Below are 24,144 nucleotides of genomic sequence, written 5' to 3' on the forward strand. Positions count from 1 at the left end.
CTCGCTGCGAGTGAGGGCTTAGGAGATGATGGGCGAGAGTCAGAAGGAGCAGCTTAGACTTAAGTCTTCAACGCAAGTCATTTTTAAAAACTCCATGGTAGTTTAGTTTTGAATATCGAAGGTAGGAGGGCGGTTTGCATGGGGCTAGTAGATTTCAATATGTTAATCTGGATAAAAGTAGCTTCAGTCACACCAGGACCCTGGGGACGTGATTGCAGTGAGGAGTAGTGGAAATGTGCATGGCAGGCAGCGATATGGATCTAGAACCTTCATTGAATGGGAAGGTCGGTTGGTTGGTTCAGGAGAAGGAAGCAGCAAGCAGGAGAGTCAAGGATCTTCGAATGAGGAAGGATCAGCGAGAGGGTGAATCATGGAGGTAGCAGAGGCCACGAGTTCGAGGGTCGGCGATAAGGTGGTGGGCTCAGAAATGGGAGAAGCCGTAAGTCAGAGGGTCAGCAGCAAGAGAAAGGGTCGGGGAGCAGGAGAGGCCACTCCAAAATGTCACCAAATGGGTCATGCATTCTTACATCAGACTGACTGTCAATTGCTTTAAAATGAACCTTGCAATGCTAAACGAGAATGAAGGCCCCATTAACTGACTGACGCTAAATGTTAAATGGGGCAACTTTAAACAGAAACTTGCTGTATTTATAATATTTCCTTTCTTTCTAAAGGTTATTCAATGTACAGTGGATACTTAAATGTGTTACTGCCATGTTGCATTATTTCACACCTTGTAGAACTATTTATCTCTTATCTGGAGATTTAGTTGAAAATATTTGGATTGCTGAAGTAGTGCATTTAAGTCAGTTTGTATTTTGGCCACAAATGCTTGGTGTGAATCTGAAAGAACAACTCATGTTATTTCTATTAGTAGCCAGCAAATGGTAGGCTTTTTTCCATTGTTATAGTTCTAATTATAGTCAGCAGATTATAATTAATTCTACTGCATATTGAATAGCCTTGTAAATATTCGAATGCACTTGCATTCGTATAAAGCTTTACACTGCATTGATACATGATAAATCCTACTTACCTGCTGGTAAAGGTTTTCCCAAAAGTCCTGAGTCATCAGCCGAAATAACGATAAGAACGCCCAACTAAATGTGTCAAAGCTGGTATAACCATAATTAGGGTTTCTTCCAGCTTTCAGACAAACATATCCTTCAGGACATTGACTAAGAAAATAAAATATGAAAGAATAAAAAGCACAATTAAAATGGTTAACAGCTATTTTTAAATTTATTTTATCAACAATAGCATCATGTCAACAAAAATACTTCTGCGACATTGTCATTTGAAGCGATATGTCTGAATTTTTAGTCACAAAAACTAGTTCAGCATGACGTTTCTTAAGAACTCCTACATTGTAGAAGATCATCATGGTGGATATAAGAGGACCACATAGCTATTGTTAATGTTACCTCAACACACCTACCCATTTAAGGCAAAACAACATAACAATTGTGCACACTAATTCACTCAATTTTAAATTTGCCAAATATAATATAATTAGTGAAGTTGGATGACTTTCGTAAGCTCTCATTTTAAGACATTATTTGATTCCATTATCCGTCTATTCTATTGCAGCATTTTTCATAATATATAATGGATTAAAAACTATTCTCCAATGAATATTTGCAAATATAATAATTTTGAATTCTATTCTAAAACAAGTTCAGCACAATGATTAAATGCAATAACTCACCCAGCATCTGAGCCATTACCACAAAGTAGTGCATCTTTGGCTTCTTCCAAGAAATAGTAATTTTCTGTTGATTAAATGGTAACAAAGGTTAGTTTGTAGTTTCCCGAAAATGCATTTACCTATAAATCTAGGAATACATACATTTCACTTATAATTTAATAAGGCTCATGAAGATAATCCATTGTCTTTTGCAACAATTAAATAGCAATGAATTAAAATTGAACTTCCTTGGGAATTATAATTGAACTTTCTTAAGTATCTTTAATTATTTGTTATTATTTTGTTTTAAAATGTATATATCAACAAGATTTGATGTTAACTGGAGCAGGATAAAAGTAGCAACTAGTCTTGCCATGACAAATGAGATAACTGAATGGGTGAATACCAGTATTACAAATACTTCAAGTTCATTCAGTTCAAAGTAGAAATAAAATTAAAATGAAGTAATATGCATGGCAAATTGAAATCATGAAAAAGTTTGTCTAAAATAACATTATAAGTGATCTTGCCAGGTAGCTTAGTAGGCTTAATGAGTCAGTAGCTGTACCATGTAGACTGGAACATTCCAGTTTCAATCTTCAGTCTGTAATCTATTCTCAGCCAGGGTGCCCTAATATATTATGGGGTATATGACTATCCAGTAATCTTTGCTTGAATTACACAAATTGATATTGGATTGTAGCGGAGTTCCTTAGGGTTGAGACCCTTGCTTTTCCTAATATATAATAATGACCTAAACCTTGGATGTGTAGGGCACAATTTCAAATTTTGCAGAGGGTACAAAACTTGAAAGCATTGTGAATTATGAAGATAGTGCAGAATTTCAAAGGGATGTCAACAATTTGATGGAATAGGCAGACAGGTGGGGCACATGAAGTTCAATGCAGAGGAATCTGAAGGAATTTAATTTGATAGGAAGAAAATGTAGAGTCAATATAATATAAGGAGTGCAACTTTAAAGGGGCTGCAGGAGCAGAGGGACCTGAGTGTATATGTGCATAAGTCAGTGAAGGTGGCAGGACAGGTTAAGAGAGCAGTTAAAGCACATCATATCCTTGACTTTCGTCAGTGAAGGTGGCAGGACAGGTTAAGAGAGCAGTTAAAGCACATCATATCCTTGACTTTATTAGTGAGATACAAGAGCAAGATAGTTATGTTGAATTTATTTAAGTCACTAGTTCAGCTTCAGTTAGACTATTCCATCCAGCTCCGGGTGCCATATTTTTAGGGAAAATGGGAAGGCATTAGAAAGGGTGCAAAAAAGATTCATGAGAATGGATTCAGGGTTGAGGAACTTCAGATATGAAGATGGATTCATGAAGTTAGGACTGTTTTCCATAAAGAAGAAGGAAAAGAAGGCTGAGAGGAGATTTTATAAAAGGTATTCAAAATCATGAGGGGTCTAGTTAGATTATATGAAGAAACTGTTCCCACTCGTGAAAGGATTGAAAACTATGGGGTATAAATTTAAAATAATTAGAAAAAGAAGCAAATACAATATGAGGAAAAACACTTTTTTTTTAACACATTGAGTGGTCAGGGTCTAGAGTGTTCTGCCTGAGAGTGTGGTGGAGGCAGGTGTAACTAAAGCATTCAAAAGGGAATTATACTGTCATCCAAAAGGAAGAACTTACAGGGTTGCAGGGAGAAACTTTCAGAGATTGAGATAGAGCAAGCCTCTGGAACTTGGAGGAAGGCCAAACCCAGCAGCTCACTGATGGGATACTGGGAATGTATTCTGACCTGCTCTCCAGCAATGCTGCCTCAGATTGATGTGACTGTCTCCCTGGAGAGACGGAGGGCTGCACTTTATTTGCAGGGGGTTGGAAACAGGTGTGGCTGGGGGGGTGCGCTGACTCGTCGAAGGTTAGCGGGAAGCCAAATCGCTCAACACCATCCCTAACGTATTGCAGGATTGCAATTCTGTCCCTCACTGGGCGGGATGTCTCACCCTCAGGAGCTGCTTCCCAACTGGATTGGCTGGCAGCTCCAGCAGTCCCAAGAGTGCAACAGTGGGCACTGCTGGGATGGCAACCCGTCCCAAGAAGACGGCCCAATAGATCCTGGAGCAAGGTAAGTCGGGGCTTTTGGGCAGGCAGTGTTTGGCGAGTTTAGGGAGGGGGTGGTAGGGGTGTGGGGGTGGTGGGTTTTGGCAATCTGGTAGGTAGGAAAAAATGGGGTACCCTTTCATAGGTGGGGGCTGCCCTTGATGTGTAGAGGGTAGCTCCCAAAGATATTCCCCAACTTTTAAAATAGCTTTTCAAACAGTATTTAAAAAAGAAAAAGGGTTGCCCACTCCCATATTATGGTGTTGACAATCAGAATCAACTGACTTGTTAACAAACTCAACTGCCTTTTGTTGATTTATTTAAATAATGCGGGTGTGCTGCCAATTTTGGCGCATGCCCAACTGCCATATTATGAGGTTGACGTCAGGGGTGGGTGGAAAGATGGTGGGGTTGGCACCTGCTCTATTTTACCTGCCCCCGCCCATCAAGAACACACGGAGGAGAAATATAAAGTCCAGCCTGGAGTCTTCACAAGGCTTTGGATGGAGAGGCCCTTCAGAGCCAATATTTGTTCAGTTCTTGGAACATAGTCAACATGAAAAAATAACACAGGTTTTTGCCTCCATTCTCCAATCATCTTCATTGTTCTCATTGCACATTAGGAAAATATTGGACGGCATTTTTTGGCTTTTCCTGACCTGCCACCACTGCGAGCGAAGACAGAGAATTTGGAACTCAGCCAAAACTCTGTTCACTACAGTGGGACCAGAGAATCCTACTGGCATGAACGGACAGAAAATTCCGGCCAATATTTTCCTTTAAAATGCTCATTCATCTTTGACAGACTTAGGAACAAATATAGAACTAATGCATGAGTCAATCATCTCCTGAAAAATGAACATTAATTGCTTACGGTCTTCTTCGATGTATTTTTCATAGTTGAATGTGTATTCTGTCTCATTCGCCAGTGTGTCATTCAAGTATAAAGAACTGTTACTTGCACTAAAATAGCTGTCAGGTGGTGGCCATCGTACGCATTTATGTTTTAGGTTTCCCATGAACAGTTGTAGCCCTATTAGTGCAAATACGCTCAAACAAAAAACAGTCAGAATCATTACATCGGACAGCTTCTTCACGGACTGGATCAGGGCACCCACGATGGTTTTGAGACCTGAAAGAAACATAAAGATTTCTGTGATTCTTGATAACAAGCATACTCATTAAATTACTAAGAAATCATCAGTTCTTCCCATACAGTATAAGTCAATCTCATGCAAATTGCCAGAATTAACTTAGTTAATGAAAGCTTGCTGAAACTAGGCTGATAGCAAATGAATGACTTGACATATTAGAATAACAAATGGAAAGCTCTAGCATTTGTGTAGTTGAAGGTAACTTTATGCATGTTGATCGAATTTGTGAACAGGAAAGAACATAACTGTACACATTCTTAGTGAGATGATTGTTTCTCTGGAGCAATCCAATTTTATTTTGTGTACTACATTGTGTGAATTCATTCATCTCACCGGACTCTGATATTTGTATTTATAATGAACATTCGAGCCAAATGAAAGGCTCTTTGTAATGATTTCTCCAAACATAAACTTGCAATGTAACTTTTCATCATACAATTTGTGTTAAACTTGGCATATGCTCTTAGATTTTTGATTTATTTTGACAGATTATGTTTTAGCAGCAAAAGTAATTAAGAGATTTAACGTATTACAGCAACACAAGCCAAACATGAACGATGATCTGAGACTCCGCAAACACTACAGCACTAAAAGTCCATCAAGGAGCGGAGTCAGAACATCTAAGGAGCAAAGTACTCTGGGTCAAAATACACAATGGTTAGAGACAACATTTTGGATTTTCAAATGCCGATGGGGTTGGATGAGGGTACAATTTCAACAGCGTATTCCCAGAGGGCATCTCTGGTTACTGGAAACACTTGGCTCCAATTAATGACCCATAAATGTTAATGGAGCGGGAAGAACAAGGAGAGAATTTTCAACTGTGAACCTGAAAAGTCTCAGCTGTGGGGTTTAATGTGAGGAGAATTTCAAGGCTTTTAATATAAGGTGAAAACTTTCAGAACTTTGGAATCTTATGCTGGGTTGTGTACTGAATCGCCTGCATTACCTCAGATATGGTTTTATGCCCACTTTTAGATGTGGTGAGGCTTCTGGCCCTCTGAGATACAGCCTGCCCTTGTTTGCAATGTGGCGGCAGACGCCATCATGACTGCTGTCTGCCTTTGCCGCTGGCACTCTGCAGGATGCTCCCATCTCCCGCTAACACTTGGTGCCACTAATTGGGTGCTAAGCCCCCCTCTGGCTCAATTAAGGCCTTAATATTTCAATATAGCGATGCATGAGCGACACAGTGGTTGTGCGGGTTTGGGACTCAAAGTGCCCAGGGGTTGAGTTCCCGACCCAGCTCTGAATATCTGTCCCCAAGAGTATAACATTATTATAAGTGAAACATGTGGAAAAGCTTTATTGCAACATTGGACAATGACCAATTTAAGTTAGATCTGACTCATGCTATAAATGGACACATAGCGACCATCTCCAATACGCACTCATATCAAAGAGGTGCTATAATTTTTTTTAACAGTTTGGAGTACAAAGGGATGCCTTAAGTTGATGAAGCTTTCATGCATTCATCTTTTGATGTGCTTCATTTTGTTTCCTCATCTCTATATTTGCATATTATTTAGCAATTTTTTTTTGGTCTTGATTTTGAATTTGTATTCTTCATGCACAGGATCTGATTTACAGAAAAAGTGCATAATTTCAACAAACAATATTTTTAGAACACATCAAGCAATTTGCAGAATAGAGGAGGGAAAACTGGGCATCAGAGGATGAAAATCACTCATGCTGGATATCACAATGTCTCATGCAAGTAATTGTTAAACATCAAGGCTGAATCACAAACAAAATAAACATTCAAAAGCAAGGCATCGTACAATTTAATATCTTTTTTTCTGATACCTGCTTTTGTGTTTTATTTTGAACTGCAAGGAGAAAAAGGTCAGCCTTAGTGTTTAACCTAGCTCTCACCTGGAATGACTGAAATTGTTTTCAATGCTCGGAGAACTCTGAATGTTCTCAACGCTGAGACATTGCCCAAGTCCACAAACTCTGTCACATATCTGTATTGGGGAGGGCACACACAAACACAATGACAGGACACAAAGATACAGTTGGAGGCACAGGGGGCCTGCTAGCACCTTACACTGGTCACTCCTTACCTGGGATTACAGAAATAGTTTTCAAAGCTCTCAACACTCTGAAAGTTCGAAGAGCTGAAACATTGCCTAGGTTTACAAATTCTGTTACATACCTGTAGAATTAAATCACAGTTATTTCAACTTTCAATGCATTTTAATATTACTATAATGCTTGGTCTTTCACTTTGGTCACAGTAATTGTATTTTTACTTTGCTCCTTTGCTTGGTTGTCCTGAAGATAATAATATAAGTTAGGGTACAGAGCCATGGATTCTGATAGCCCTCTGGTACCCAAAGCAAATTGTTACTTTCTGTGTGTAAACCTAGGCATTAAATATTGCTTGGCTATTCAAACATGGAGGGACCATTGTGTTGACATCAGCCCCATCCAATAGGCAACTGTCAAACGTCTTCCCCCCCACCCCAGCCGAGGACAATAAAGCCAATTACAGCAATGCCCTTATAACACGGATGAAATCAGTTACTTAGCACTAACTGGGGATTAAAGCCTTCCTGGTCAGGGTAGCTCAATTTTGTGTCATGGGGTACATTTACTCATTAATTCATCGGGGTTAATGATATATATATATAAATAAAATACAAAGATTTGGTCTGAATTTTCCTTGACCAAGCAGGACCTTTGGTGGAAATTGCAACTGCTGTTTATCACAAATAAATCTACACATTGCATATCATTATATTTGTTCTTTTTTTGCTACAGCTATACCTGCAATGGATGACCCCAAAGGAAATTAGCAGACTTGACTTTTTTGTAAGTACTTACGCCATAAGAATGACGCTGAAATCCAGCCAGTTCCATGGATCTCGGAGAAAAGTGAAATGATCGATGCAGAAGCCCCTTGCAAGAATTTTTACAAGCGATTCAAATGTGTAAATACCAGTGAAGGTATACCTAATGGAATTATAACAAAACAAAAAATGTTCAGTCATTTCAGTGGCAAATATGAAAAAGGGAAACTTCCTCTAATCTCAGGCTAAAAAATCTGTGATCTCTATCATTGATTTTTAATATGAAAAATATTCTTCTGCTCTATTGCTTAGAAAATAATGATATTCTGGAGCAAAAATTCTATTTTAATTCATATGCAGGTTAATTTCAGAGACTTGAGTCCTATTCAAAGTTAAGAAAATGAGAAAGACTTTCATTATATTCTAACTCAATTCTTTCCTTTGTAAAATTAACTTGTTTCTGACAAACTTTACTAGGTTCAGTGACGAAAAACACACCAGAATTAGTTAACAAACAGATGATAAAGGAACATCTTATGAATATATTAAATTTGATACTTGGCTCGAGAGAGAAAAGAGAATTAAAACCAAGATTAAGTGAGGCAACCATCAAAAGAATGAGAAATAATTTGACTAAAGTAAATTTGGTTGAGATTTTTGAGGAGGTCGTGAAGAGGGCAGACAAAGGAATGTCCACGTATATTGTCAACAGATTGAAATCAAATTTGCTTATGAAACAAGGAATTCATTTACCCCAAATTATATGTTAAACACAAGATAAGATACTGTGTTCTTTGCTATGACAACTCTCTCATTTTAAATTAATGATATTGCAAATTTAATAGGACACAGAATATTCTGCACTTACTCTACATTCTTTGTCCAGTCTGGAGGACTATCCATGGTCATAAACACACAATTGGTCATAATAGTGCACATGATAAGCATGCTGAACAATGTAAGCTTTAGTCAAGGAAAGCCAACATAATGTAATTCATAAAACAGAGCACTTTGAATTTCAGTCACAGTTTTAATAAAATCAGGAAGAATAAGAATCTTAAAGAGATAAGGGCCTTTTTTTGGGATTTGGCATATTTCAGAGCTATTAAAATTTAACTATAAGGATTTCTACTAATAGACCTAAACTTTCCTTTCTGCAGATCTCACTAGATATGTTAGCCTTCTTTCCAACCTGGTGCAATAAGAGACCCACAGACTCTTTGTCTATGAACAGAATCAGAACCTGGGTAGAGCAGACAACTCTTCATAAGGGTTATTCATCCAAATGGACATGTTCTGATAAAAAGCAGTGAGCTGAAAACACTTAAGTCAAAGGAACATGTGAATTAAGAACCAGAGTAGGCCATTCGAGCCTGCTTCGCCATTCAATAAGATCAGGGCTGATTTGGTTGTGATCTCAACTCGACTTCCTTTCTATCCCCCATCACCCTTGACTCCCCTATCTTTCAAAAATCTGTCCAAATCAGCCTTGAATAAATTCAATGACTCCACTGCTTGCCAGAGAAGAGAATTCCACATATTAACAAGCCTCTGAGAGAAAAGTTACTCCTCATCTCTGTCCTTAAAAGGAGACCTGTATTCCCTTGTTCCAGTCTCCCTCACGATAGTAAACATCCTCCCAGCATCCACTCCGTCAAGTCCCCTCAAGATTGCATAAAGCTAATCTGATGTAATAATTCTCAACTCCACTTTTCCATCTTATCTCCATAACCCTTGACTCCCTTACTGATTAAAAATCTATCTCAGCCTTGAGCATACTCACCGACCCAGCATCTACAACCCTCTGCAGTAAAAAATAAAGATACTGTAAAAAGATGACTTTCTGCAAAATTCCCAAGTCACTTGTGCTGACAGACCTGTCTGAGGGAATAAGAAATTTCACAGCTGAAGAGGTGTCAAGGTCCTCTTCAAACAGCGACACTTGAAAGAAAGAAATGGAAATTCAAAAGACTGGACTATAATCTCCTGTGTTTGGGAAGACAATGGAAACTGTTTCCTTCATCTCATAAATCATCCAAAATAAAAACACTTCTTGTTGATTAATATCTCAGAATGTGTCAAAACATTTCTGAGCTGAAAGCAAAATGGACTTTGGATACAAGACATCCCAATTGAATTCCCTTCTGGGAATACAAAGAGAAAAAAGTTAAAACTGGCTGAAGACCATTGTAAGGTGTTGCACAGAGACAAAAGCAAGAAGCAACAGCAACCTTCAGACACCCCTAAAGAGCCGAGCAGATAATCTCTTCTATCTCTTGCTAGAGGCAAGTTGCGAAGCAGGCAGGCAGCAAGCAGGAAGAAACGGGACAGTCTCCTCAGTAACTCCTGCAGAGACAACCAGGTTATCTCTCACTCTAGGAACAAGCCAGCAGCTGTCTCCAACAGTCTGCAAAACTGCCAAAGTTAGCTGTACCAAAATCACGCAACTTAATAACTACATATATGGAGTATGTGTGTGGGGTTGTGTGGGGGTAGGTGTGTGTGTTCGTGAAGAGGGTGGGGTTGTGTATGTTGGGATGGAGGTATGTGTGTGGAGGTATGTGTGTGTGTGTGGGAGGGGTGGGGCATGGGTGTCTGTGTAAAGGGGTGTGTGAGTGTGTATGAATGGGCCACCCTCCTTTCTTGAATAAATATGATATGTTTTCTATTTTCCGGATCAGATCTAAGCTCTAAGTCCTGCCACGTTCAGTCGTAAATGGTGGTGGACAATTAAACAACTGACTGGAAGAGGAAGCTCCAAAAATATCCCCATTCTTAATGATATGCCCAGCATATCAATGCAAAAGATAAGGCTGAAGCACTCACAACAATCTTCAGCCAGAAGTATCAAGTGGATGATCCAGCTCCGCCTCCTCCAGATGCTAGTCTTCAGCCAATTCAATTCACTCCACAGGGGATGTCGTGAGATGTCAGAAAGTACTGGAAACTACAAAGGCTTGGGCCCTGACAATATTCCAGCAATAGTACTGAAGACTTGTGCTCCAGCCTAAGCCTAGCTGTTTCAGTACAGCTACAACACACTGGTATTTACCCAGAAATGTGGAGAATTGCCCAAGTACCTCCTGTGCACAAAGAACAAGATAATTCCAATCCAGCCAATTACCGTCCCATCAGTTTACTTGTGATCATCAGTAAAATGATGGAAGGGGTCATCAACAGCACTATTGAGTGGCACTCACTTAACACTTGTTCAATAAGCATCTGGAATTAAAAGTATAATAATGACCATGAAACAATTGTTGATTGTTGAAACAAACCCATCTAGTTCTCTAATGTCCTTTAGGGGAGCAAATATGCTGTCCTCTCCTGGTCTGGTCTGCATGTGATTCCAGGCCCAAATGTGGTTGCCCGCATTCTCCACTTTGTTTGCTATCAGTTGTTTCTGTAGTATAGTTGTTATCCTGTTCGCCTAACATGTGAAAGGTCCCCAGTTCAAAATCAGGCAGAAACATTATTGTTGCCATAATTGGGTCGTTTTCTGATTGATAGGCAGTGACTAGTGGCGTACCGCAGGGATCTGTGCTAGGACCCCAACTGTTCACATTATACATGAATGATTTGGAAGAGGAAATTAAATATATTATCTCTAAATTTGCAGATGATACAAAGTTGTGTGGGAAGGTGAGCTGTGAAAAGAATGCAGACATACTTCACCGTGATTTAGACAGTGAGTTGTCATATGGCAGATGCAGTATGTGGATAAATGTGAGGTTATCCATTTTAGTAGCAATAATAGGAAGGCAGATTATTATTTGAATGGATGTAAATTAAGAAAGGTGGATACTCAACAAGACCTTAAGTGCCCTCGTGCATCAGTAAGCACGCAGGTACAGCAGGCAGTAAAAAAGGCAAATGGTACATTGGCCTTCGTAGCGAGAGGATTTGAGTATAGGAATAGGGATGTTTTATTGCAATTATATTAGGGCATTGGTGAGGCCACACCTGTGTGTAGCTTTGGTGTCCTAATCTGAGGAAGGATGTACTTGCTATAGAGGGAGTGCAGCAAAGGTTTACCAGGCTGATTCCTGGGATGGCACGTCTGTCAAATGAGGAGAGACTAAGTCAGTTAGGATTATATTAATTGGCATTTAGAAGAGTGAGGGAGATCTCATAGAAACTTATAAAATTCTAACAGGATTAGACAGGATGGATTTAGAAAGAATGTTCCCGATGATGAGGAAGTCCAGAACTAGGGCTCATAGTTTGAAGATAAGGGGGTAAACCTTTTAGGACTGAGGTGAGGAGAAATTTCTTCACCCAGAGTGTGATGACTCTGTGGTATTCAGCACAGATATTCACCACCACCGAAAATAGTTGAGGCCAAAACATTGTGTGACTTCAAGAAGAAATTAGATATAGCTCTTGGGAGAAAAAGGGATCAAATGTAATGGGGTAGAATGCGGGATCAGGATATTAAATTTGATGATCAGACATGATCAAAATGATGGCAGCACAGGCTTGAAGGGCCAAATGGCAGACTCCTGCTTCATACTTTCTATATTTCTATGTTTGATTCTCAAATGCCCTCTTAAATGGCCTAGCAAGCCACTCAGTTGTATCCAACTGCTACGTAGTCAATAAAAAGAAATTAAACCAGATGGCCAACTGGCACTGACCTAGGCACTGGAAACAACAATAGCAAAATCAACCCTGTCAACCTCGCAAAGTCTTCCTTACTGACTTTTCGGGGTGAGTGCCAAAATTGGGAGACCTGTTGTAAGTTTTTCGGGCAACACCAACGCATATAAGGACTGTAAAATGCACATTGGCCATTTAAATGGTAGAAGTGGCCACGTTTGGCTGCAGAAACTGGCTGTTTTCTTCCAGCAGGCTCAGCCCTGCCTGCCTCCAGTCGAATTCACAAACAGTCAGCGTCCAGACGGGCTGCTGATTAGATGAACTGAATCACAAAGGGAGCAGATGACGTCACCAGACCAGACCTGCATCGAGATTGGAAGATCAATACCAGCCACAATGTACTTCGATAAGATACAATAGATATGATAATGGGGCTGTCCAGCAGTAAGGAGAAACCCATCTCCATGATGGGAAAGCAATCTGTAAGCCCCGGTAAAGTGATTAGGAACATCGATGGGCCATTCGTACTGGACAAGGCAGTCTCAGCCATTTGTGATTTCAATAGGCTGTGCTATCACTGAGGCTGATAGCGATCTGGGATCATTGTTCTTGCAATTGCCGGTGGGGGCAGCCATTCTTTCTCTTTTCTCTTCGGACCAGCATGGCAACTCTCTCTCCCTCCTGAACCACGTTGCAGAGAGCAGTTTTCCAGCACACAGCCAACCCAGAAGGTCAGGGTCAGCTCAACTGAGTATTTCCTAGTAATTTGTGAAGTTCCCGAGGGTAACATAGCAGTGGAGGCTTTTGTGGGAACGGTGGGTGCATGAACCTTTTCATAGTATAAGATATTGCTAACACTGTTTAAAGTTAGAATTTACGTTGTGCCCGTTTAGTTTTTGTTCTCATAGTTATAGAGTATAAGATACCTATATGTTTGTTTTCTGGTGTTGATGAGGTTTAATTTTGGTGTTTAATAAAAGATATATGATTTGAACTCGATTGGAGGCCATCTTGCTCTTTCATTTTCTCATCAGCTATCTCTGGTCAGGTCACATTTTAATATCCCTTACCATAATTCCGGAGTCGAGAACCGAGGGTACTCTGGGCGATTCGAACCCGCCCACTCAGGAAAGGCTGCCAGGTCGTGGATAGGCAGCAGTTTCCTTTTCTCTCTCTTGGGGGCGCCACTCTAGTGAAGTAGGCGCAAGGTGGCTGTTGTTCCATCGGCGAGAGAGAGAATCACTCGGGCATTGGTGGGGTTTGGGTAACGGAGAACCAAACCTAAAATAAGCCCGCGAGTGGAGTTAAAAAGAGGGAGCCCGCTACACTGTCCTACAGACGAGTCAAGCAACAACTTAACGTAGTTGTACTCATGGAATCATGCCTTACAGACAATGACCCAGCCACCACAATCACCATTCCTGGGAATGTCTTGTCCCACCAGCAGGACAGCCACAACAGAAGTGGCAGCACAGTGGTACAGTCAGGAGGAGTTACATTGTGAGTCCGCAATATCAACTTCAAACCTCATGAAGCCTCATGGCATCAAGTCAAACATGGGCGAGGAATCCACCTGCTGCATACCCAAATACGGCCCCTCCTCAGTTGATAAATCAGTACTGCACCCTCCATGTTGAACACCACTTGAAGGAAGCACTGAGGGTGATACAGGCACTGAATATATTCCAGTGAGGGACTTCAAAGTCCATTCCCAAGAGTGGCTCGCTCGAACCACCACAGACAGCTGGCCAGATCCTAAAGGACAAAGCTGCTAGACTGGATCTGCAGCAGGTGGTGGCAGAACCAACAGCAGGCAAAAACATGCTTGACCTCATCTTTACCAACCTGCCTGCCACAGATGCAACTGTCACGTCACATCAGTGCAAAAGATAAGGCTGAAGCATTTGCAACAGTCTTCAGCCAGAAATGCCAAGTGGATGATCCAATTCTAGAGGTCTTCTTCAGCATCACATATGCCACTCTTCAGCCAATTCAATTCACTCCACATGATATCAAGAAATGGCTGAAGACACTGGATACTGCAAAGGCTATGATCCTTGACAATATTCCAGCAATCGTATTTGTGCTCCAGAACTTGCCGCACCCGTAAGCCAAAATTTACCGGTACAGCTACACTACTGGCATCCGCCACGCAACGTGGAAAATTGTCCACGTGTGTCCTGTAAATCTGACCCAGTGAATTACCGCCCTATCAGTCTATTCTCGATCAGTAAAGTGATGGAAGGGGTCATCAACAGCGCTATTAAGTGACACTTACTTAGCAATAACCGGCTGACTGACACTCAGGGTTCCACCAGGGTCACACAGCTCCTGACCTCATTACAGCCTTGGTTCAAACATGGACAAAATTTCAGAGGTGCAATGAGAGTGACTGCCCTTGACATCAGGCCAGCAGTTGACCCAAGTCTAGCACCAAGGAGCCCTACCAAAACTGGAATCAATGGGAATCAGCGGGCAAAACCCTTCGCTGGTTGGAGTCATACACAGCACATAAAAAATGATTGTGGTTGCTGGAGACCAACCATCTCAGTCCCAGGGCATCACTGCTGGAGTTCCTCAGGGTCGGGTCCTAGGCTTAACCATCTTCAGCTGCTTCATCAATGACCTGCTTTCCATCATTGTTATGTTGTGGCACTCTAACATCGTCAAGTGATTTCAGATTTTATAAGGGACAAAATGTATTTATTGATAAAAGAAACTAGGTACAGGTGTTGCAGCTCCAGACTGCCCTGGAGTCAAGCTCCAGTTTTTATGATGTTAATTACATGGCTGCTAAAGATTCTGGCCAAGAGAGGACTCCACTGCCTGGGGTGATCACTCTCAGATTCCATTGGTTCCTCAAGTCAGATGACTTTCTTCTGCTGTGCTGTCTTAAAGACTCAGACACCACATACGCAAAAACCAATAGGGTCAAAAATGGCAACGTTCGCTGATGATTGCTCCATTCCCCACTCCTCAGATACTGAAGCTATCCATATCCAAATGGAATAAGACGTGGACAATATCCAGGCCTGGGCTGACAAGTGACAAGTAACATCCATGCCACACAAGTGCCAGGAAATGACCATCTCCATTAAGAGAGAATCTAAACATCACCCCTTGACATTCCATTATTGAATCTCCCACTATCAATATCCTGGGGCCCACCAGTGACCAGAAACTGAACCGGACTAATCATATGAACAGAGCAGGTCAGAAGCTAGAAATCCTCAAGTATCTAACCTCCTGAGCCCCCCCACCTCTGCTAAAGTCTGTCCACCGTCTATGGGCCCGATTTTACCATTTTGATTCCAAGTGCTGAATCTGGGCACAATTCAGATCCGACTCGGAAACCTGTTCTCAGATGCCCCCATACGCACTTAGCCTGAAAAAAAAAATTGCGGGTCTGAATTGCGCTGTGGGTGCGGCTTATCGGCCCGAAACACTGCAGCTCCGATCGGAGTTTTGAACTGCGCATGCGCGGTGAAAACAAAATTGAAAAACGCTCCCGTCACATCGTTCCCTGGTCGCAAAAAGCGGATAAAGCAGCCCGGGAGCGAAAAGCCGGGGCTATGGCCCCCAAAGACATCGCCCCACCCCCACAACATAACTGTCCCCCTTATCCACCTGCCCCCCCTACTACCCAGAGCGATCGCGGCCCCCCTGCCCCCTTTCCCCCCCACCAATCGCCTGCAGAGTGGTAGCGGACCCCCCCTCCCCCCCCGCCAACCCTACCCTCCCAACTGGCCTCCCTCCTCCACTCTCAACCCCCCCGCCACCACCCCCTCCCACCCCCCCCGCACCAGAGAGTGATCTGGTCTCCCTCCTCCCCTCCACCAGAGAATGATCGGGCCTCCCTACCCCCCCGCCCCCAGAGATACATCTGACCCGCCTCCTCCCTCCCACCCCTCTCCCATCAGAGAATGATCTGGCCTTCCTTCCCCCCCCCCCCCCCCCCCCCACCGACCCCATCCCACCAGAGAACCATCGGGCCTCCCTCCTCCCTACCAGGGAACTATCTGGCGTCCCTTCTCCTCCCTCCCCACAACCAGAGAATGATCGGGCCTCCCTCCTCCCTCACCAGAGGTGCATCTGACCCGCCTCCTCTTCCCTCCCCCAATATTAAGTCAATTTAAATGCATGCAAATGCATTTAAATTGATGTCGCAGCCATTTTCGGGCCTTGGTAAAGTGGGCATCTGCGTGGGTGCGGATCACACTAATCGCCTCACGCCCAATGCAATGGTAAAATCGGGCCCTATAAGGCGCAAATCAGATGTATGGAATACTCTCCAATTACCTAAATGAATGCAGCTCCAACAACATTCAAGGAGACCAAGACCATCCAGAACAAAACAGCCTGCTTCTTTGGTACCCCGTCCACAAACATTCACTCCCTCCACCACCAATGTACAGTTGCAGCTGTGTGTACCCTTGAAAAGATGCACTGCAGCAATTTGCAAGACTTTTTCAACAGCACCTTCCAAACCTGTGACCTCCACTACCTAGAAGGACAAAGGAGGCAGATGCATGGAAGTACCACCACCTGCAAGTTCCTCTCCAAGTCATACACCATCTTGACTTGGAAGCACGTTGCCATTCTTTCACTGTCGCTGGGTCAAAATCCTTGATGTCCCTTCCTAACAGCACTGTGGGCGCACCTACACAAGATCGAATGCAGCGGCTCAAGAAGGCAGCGTACCACCACCTTCTCAAGGGCAATTAGGGATGAGCAATAAATGCTGACTTAGCCAGCAATACCCACATCCCATGAACATACTTTTTTTAAAAGGTGGCATGGATGTGGCATGGAGAATGTGTGGGAAGTGACAGGGTGTGAAGAGGTGAGAGCTTGAGGGCTGTTTTTTGTTTCGTTTTTATCACAACTGGGATGAAGTCCTTGAGTACCAAGCCGGCCTTTTAACCAGCCCACCTCAACACCCAGCAGGCCTCTGGGTGCCTTTGCGCTGTTTCCAGAGCACTCCTGTCCCCCAGCTCATCCCCACCCCTCGGAATGAAAATCTGAAGATATTTTGCACCCCCTCCTGAATCAGGAGCAAAACTACAACCAATGAACTCAGTCTCTCTCTCTCCACAGATGCTGCTTGGCCTGTTTTTATTTCAGATTTCCTACATCTGCAAGATTTTGCTTTACTACTTCTACTTCACTGCCCAACCTGTATTTCCTACCTTACCCATTGTATTAAAATTGTAACAAAGAAAGGGTTTGGATACCTGGCATGGATAATGTATTCTTTATAAGTTATTTTATAAATTAAAAGTATTGTAAATTCAGTCACAAAAAATATTATGTACTAGCCTGCACTCCACTTCAAGAGCATTACTTTGGACATAAACACACAACCCTCACAACACAATGGTGCACATGATAAGCACCTGCCAATGCTATCCAAGGGTGCCATGGGGAATGTGATGGTAGGCCTGCAAAAACAATACAAGACCTGATATCCCCCATTGAGGTTTCAGTCATTGTAGCAGCCTCCTCTTGCTCCATTCTAACCCCAATTACCTCACTTTATAGCTTTCCGCATCCTTCAAGACTTAAAAGGCAGCTGATGGAGAGATTTCTGTGATACATCTGACCCTTTAACTGTCCACCTCACTCATCTGGAGCTGTGGTAGCAGTCCCAATGTGGCAGCAATGAGATTTTACAGCTGACTAATGGGAGGCTCCCTGCTGACTGTGATAATTCTGCCCACTAAATTGGATAGCTGCTGGTACAATCTCAGAAGAATTGTTTTTGGGGACTGACCTCTGAGCATTGTTTTCAAAGTGTGCACTCAGAAATGCTGTACACGGAACATATGCAGATCCACTGTTACAGAAACAATCAAAATTCAGACCAAAAAAAAAATCTTTTCTTGGATCACATTTTTCTCTGGCGCATTTGAGATTCCTGTAAAAGCAGCTAGGTCGGAATAACTGGAATTGCTAGACTATTAAGAACAGTACACAACTTGTTGCAATTTGTAGGAATCATAACAGTTTTGATTCATTGTATGTGTAATGTGAAACAGGATTCAATACTATTAAAACATGAAAGATTAAAATATACCACAAAGGATATGAATGTACCAAAATCTTAATAGCTAATTTCCTTAAAGGATTGAAAGGACTTAAAATGTACAAGGCAGGTGTGGCACTAAATCGGAAGATTGCCTTCCCTCTGTTCAATACTATAAAGGTCTGTAAGAAAAGAAAATATTGATTATAACAGTGAAATGCCAGCAGAAAAACATATTTTACATTTTACATGTTACTTGCAGAAACCCACTCAACAGTATCAGATAATGTTGTATATAAATATTTCAGGATCACAAATTCCTGTTTAGCAACTTATTTTAAATTTAGGTTAAATTAAACAGAACAGTAACTATATAACATTTAGAATGCAAACTTTATGTTAAAAGCAAATTTTAACAGCACTCATCCACATGTCCTCGGTGTAAAATAATTATTTTATCTCCCAGAAAAGCTGCTTACCTGCAGAAAATAACTTCCAACTACACCTAAGTTTCCAAACCTTTTTTTATGTCATGAAGATGTGTTTTATCCCAAACTAATGATTTTAGTCCATCAGCTGGAAATCTGAATTGAACTTTTAAAAACATAATTTTCAAAGCATACTTTTTAAAAACATAGAGACTAATGTGACTTGAACACAGTCTAATCCCAATTTGCATTTTTATACATTCCACACTCCAATTCATTCGAGTGGAATCAGTCTGTCTGCAAAACCCATCAAAGACAATGACTTCAATGAGAAGGACTCATATCTCCTGTCTCATTAGCAAGGCATCTATGACTATCACCTGAGGTATTCAACTGTTGGGAGATTAATTCCTTGGGCAATGGGACCCTGGCCGAGGTCAAATTCCAGACATGAGTTAATCAAGTGAACTTTGGAATAGGCAGAACACTAGCGAGGATTTTCTGTCAACATCCACTGCGGGTGCAAATGGCAACACCAGTGGAAAATTTTGCGAGACCACTGAAATGAGAATCTTGGTGAATGCGTTCTCTGATCATTCCTGTCCCTTGCTGGTGATGTAGAGGTTCCTGCCTTTTATTTAAATCTATTTTAATAAATTTACATATACTTAAAGAGTTTCTCACTATATGATCCCCCCACAATCACATCAGCGAGGTTTACAACTGCTATTGAAGCACTCCAGGGGAACCCACCACGGACGCAAAGTATAGCCCCTGGGTGAGCGTGCCAGAGAATCTGGAGAGAAAACTCAGCTGTGCAGCTGGAGAGCTGCGCGTTGGCTTTCTTGCCTTAGCCAGCACTCTGTGCACAGTGTGCACAGTTCTGCCCAATATCTTTTTTTAAAATCCCACTGGCAGTTCGAGATGGAAGAACACATGACAAGCCAACCCACTGTATGATTTTAAGCACCTGTTTTCTCAGCAGAACTGAGAACAGGCAGCCTTTAACCCACCTGGTAAGCTTCAAGCCCTGCTTACTGACTGTGATCATCCAGGAATGCCCCGCTACAGATAGAGATCTGATTAAACCCAGCACCACCTCCTTCCAAAGAACAATCAACTTTGCCTACATCTTTAAATCGGAAGCGTCAAAGCCATCCACTTCAGCCTAAAGCCAGGCAAATCAGCAAATGAGACTCTATGCTCTTACTTTTTTATGTATGCAAATTTGGCATGTGTGTGTGTGTGCCAGTATATCCTTTACAAACAATCCACAATCCATGACCAACCCACAGACAAACCAAAATTTAGAAGCGGGGAACCAAATTTATCCCTCGAAGTAACTTAAATATAGGTTTTCTCGTGGTTAGCAGTGCCAGAGTACTAAAACTGTCTACATTTGAAGCTAGCACTTTCTGAGAACAGTGGGGTAACTTGGGACAGTTTACAAGACAATCCGTTGAAGAGTTAAGGAATATAGCCAAGCATTTAGAGATAGATATTCGTCCAAAAACTAGGAAACCTGAAATCCTAAGACCCGTGGCCAACCATTCTGAAACTGAACTTTAAGAACCCGAGACAGGCATGAAATCTGGAACAGACTGGTTAACATTAGCCAGGATAAAGCTGCAACAATGGAGACTAGAGGTAGAATTCCAAGAAAGAGAACGGTGGCACGGTGGCACAGTGGTCAGCACTGCTGCCTCACAGTTCCAAGGACCTGTGTTCGATTCCCGGCTTGGGTCACTGTCTGCGTGGAGTTTGCACATTCTCCCCGTGTTTGCGTGGGTTTCCTCCCACAGTCCAAAGATGTGCAGATTAGGTTGATTGGCTATGCTAAATTGCCCATAGTGTCCCGGGATGTGTAGGTTAGAGGGGTTAGCGGGGTAAATGTGTGGGGTTGTGGGGATAGGGCCTTGGGTGGGATTGTTGTCCGTGCAGACTCGATGGATCGAATAGCCTACTTCTGCACTGTGTAGGGATTCTATGAAAGAGAAAGGGAAGGAGAAGAAAAAAAAAGAGAAGAGAAAAATGAAGAAAGGGAGAGGCAAGAATGGAGAGAGAGATTCAAGAGGAAAGGGAAAAAGAGGAAACAGAATTCCAAAAGAGGGAAGGGAAAAAGAACAAGATTTCCAGAGAGAGCTTTCCCTTAAGAAAGGGTCTTAAGGAAGCTTGAACTGAATAGGGAAAGTGCCGCAATAGCCACTGAAAGCATCGCTAGTATGGGCACTGCCACCAGCTCTTGACTGAGTGCTGATATATTGAAGTTCTCCCAGTTGCTACCCATGTTTGATGAGGGAGGTGTGGCAGGATTTTTCATCTCATTTGAAAAGCTTGCCAAGCAACTGAAGTGGCCACTGGATCCTGATATTACAAAGCAAATTAACCAGAAAGACCTGTGAGGATTTTTCCCTATTGTCCAGCAAGTGTTCATCAAATTATAAGATAACAAAAAATGCTATCCTACAAACGTGTACTGGAAACATACTGCCAAAAATTCTGAAATCTCTGTTAATGGCCCAAACAACCTTACGATTTCAAAAGGGCTCAGCAACTTGCTTTTGACTGGTGTGGGTGCTTAAGGTACATTCCACCTATGAAAGCCTCAGAGCAGTGATCCTCGTCAAGGGGTTCGAAAACCTGCTTCTTCTTTCCATAAAAAACATGGAAAAACTTAAAGTTTTAAATTTGCAGCAACTATACTTGAGCTTCTCTGCAAACATTTTCCCCCAAGGGAGACTTTCTTAGTCTCCCCAAAGACTTGACAATGATAGAAGATGGGATGATGATGGGAGGAAGAACAGCCATTGACGAGAAGAGAAAGTTGGAGACACAGGATGCCTTCCTTAAGCTGAAAAGCAAGGTACTGAGACTAGGATTGATGCCGAGAGGCCTGTCTGTTTCCATTTAAACAAGGCAGGTTACCTTCGAGCTGACTACTGAAAGTTACAGGGAAAATGTGATTTGTTGGGGTACACCAGACCAGGGCAGAAATAGGACCCCGTCAGAAAGCCCAGGCAACAAGGCTATGGCCCTGACTGCGGAGGTATGTCCCTGTAAATGTATCTTTGAGTGCAGAAGAGTTTAGCAAAACCAATGAGAGTTACCACAATTCTGTGCCTGAAGGAAAAGTGATCCCATACCCCTTGAGTGAGGCAAGTAAGCTCAGTCATACATAAGGATGCAGCGGCCATCAATTCCCTTTTGCTGGGGAAAGACATGACCCTTCCACCAGAGAGTGCATTGAACTCCAAAATATTTGTCAACGGTATCAGTGTGGGGAGGTATATACCTTTACATTGGATGCATCTCATATAATCTTACTTCAGTAACTGCGGAGGTTGTCCCGAGTTTATCTCTAGCCAGGGTCGACCTACTCTTTGGTAATGAGCTGGTGGGGGCAAAGGTGGTAACTTCCCCAGTGGCCTTAGAGAGAGAGACTGAATGGGGTCAGCGAGACAGAGCAGTTACAACAAAGGTCCCTGGCATTTTTCACGACAGTGTGCTGACCCCGCTCATAACAAAGCAAACTCTATCAAAGGAGACCAAATCAGCAGCAGAGATGAATGACTCCACCATCTGTTGCCCAAAACATCCTTCTGAAATTTTGATGAGCCAAAGGAAGTGTTGAGTATGTTTTCCTTGGTTGAGGCTCAGCCACCTAAACCAATGTTAAAAAAGTTAGCAAAAACTGCCCAAACTGAAGCTGAAGCAGAGGGAGTTCCAGAATACTAATATTTCTAAAATGAGGTGCTGAGGAAGAAATGGAGATGTCTTCACAGACCCAGACAGTGATCCACCAGGTAGTCGTGCCTCCGAGGTACCACAGGGAAATACTGAGGAGAGCCCACAAAATGACAATGGCTGGACATGTTGGTATCCGAAGACCACAAGCTGTCATACAGACAGACCATGGACTGAATTCTCCTATTTTGAGACTAACTGCCATGTGGACGGCTGTGGCAGCGTCTGTCCCATGCCAGATTCTGCACTTGGAACCTCACTAATTCTGCACAATCACGTTCCCCTCTGAGTCACCCGGCGGGCCAGCAGCTGATTCATTCACCTGCTGTCAGCTGACGGGTAGAAGATCCCAGTGTCATATTTAAACACCAGTCCAGCAGCCTACCTGTCTTCACCAGACCATAGAACATAGAACAGTACAGCACAGTACAAGCCCTTCGGCCCACGATGTTGTGCCGAACCTTTTCCGAAACCAAGATCAAGCTATCCCACTCCCTATCATTCTAGTGTGCTCCATGTGCCCAACATAAAAGTAGTGTTGTCAGCTGGGGAAAACTGAGCTCTGGGTTTTGGAACTTGGGCAGCAGCTGGTGTCACTGCAGTGCACTCGTGAGGTTAAGAGTTTCATGGATAGCACATTTCTGGATGTGGTCATCTTGCAGCTTAAAGATGTGCGGACAGAGAGGAAACGGGTGAGTACCAGACTAGTTCCGAATATTAGAAACAGTGATGGCCCCTCTAGGAAGTAGTGCCAGTGCCAGCCAGGGATCATAATCCATATCCATACCAATGACATTGGTAGAAAGAGGATATGGTTCTGCAGGCAGATTTTAGGGAGCTGACAAAGAAACTAGCATGCAGGACCTCAAAAGTAGTCACCTCCAATTTCCTCCTGGTGCCACACTCTAGTGAATATATATAATTTATACAAATGTAGTGCAGATAATACATGGCTGGAGACATGGTGCGAGAGGGAGGGTTTTAGATTCCTGGGACACAATCAGTTCTGCAGGGAAATGGGACATGTACAGGCCAGATGGCTCGCAACTAAGCAGAGCCTGTACCAAGCTATCAACATGGTTTGCTAGTGCTGTTGTGAAAGATTTAAACTAACGTACGAACATAGAACAGTACAGCACAGTACAGACCCTTCAGCCCTCGATGTTGTGCCGAGCTTTGTCCGAAACCAAGATCAAGCTATCCCACTCCTTATCATTCTGGTGTGCTCCATGTGCCTATCCAATAATCGCTTGAAAGTTCCTAAAGTGTCCGACTCCACTATCACAGCAGGCGGTCCATTCCACACCCCAACCACTCTCTGAGTAAAGAACCTACCTCGGACATCCCTCCTATATCTCCCACCATGAACCTTATAGTTATGCCCCCTAGTAACAGCTACATCCACCCGAGGAAATAGCCTCTGAACGTCCACTCTATCTATCCCCCTTATCATCTTATAAACCTCTATTAAGTCGCCTCTCATCCTACTCTGCTCTAAAGAGAAAAGCCCTAGCTCCCTCAACCTTTCCTCATAAGACCTACCCTCCAAACCAGGCAGCATCCCGGTAAATCTCCTCTGCACTCTCTCCAATGCTTCCACATCCAAGATGGGATCCAAGGGGCTGTTGCCTTGTGGATCCAGA

At 42.6% G+C, this 24,144-nt stretch overlaps 1 protein-coding gene across 12 annotated transcripts in view; it reads right to left on the reverse strand.

Moving 5' to 3' along the window:
• The window catches only part of scn1laa (sodium channel, voltage-gated, type I-like, alpha), a 155,051-nt gene that overhangs the window by 121,316 nt on the left and 9,591 nt on the right, over nt 1-24,144 (reverse strand). For 7 of the 12 annotated variants that reach the window (XM_078228231.1, XM_078228234.1, XM_078228229.1 and 4 more), the window contains exons 2-8: nt 18,393-18,511; nt 8,574-8,663; nt 7,740-7,868; nt 6,786-6,877; nt 4,631-4,888; nt 1,709-1,772; nt 1,037-1,178 (exon numbers count right to left, since the gene is read on the reverse strand). In XM_078228231.1, coding sequence (XP_078084357.1) covers nt 1,037-1,178; nt 1,709-1,772; nt 4,631-4,888; nt 6,786-6,877; nt 7,740-7,868; nt 8,574-8,663; nt 18,393-18,511 — 894 coding nt within the window. Of the gene's footprint in view, nt 1-1,036; nt 1,179-1,708; nt 1,773-4,630; nt 4,889-6,785; nt 6,878-6,976; nt 7,069-7,739; nt 7,869-8,573; nt 8,664-18,392; nt 18,512-24,144 lie in introns of all 12 variants that reach the window. The other 5 variants (XM_078228232.1, XM_078228228.1, XM_078228233.1 and 2 more) reach the window with 1 other exon arrangement.

This window comes from Mustelus asterias, chromosome 14 (assembly GCF_964213995.1).
Source record: "Mustelus asterias chromosome 14, sMusAst1.hap1.1, whole genome shotgun sequence".
NCBI lineage: Eukaryota > Metazoa > Chordata > Chondrichthyes > Carcharhiniformes > Triakidae > Mustelus > Mustelus asterias.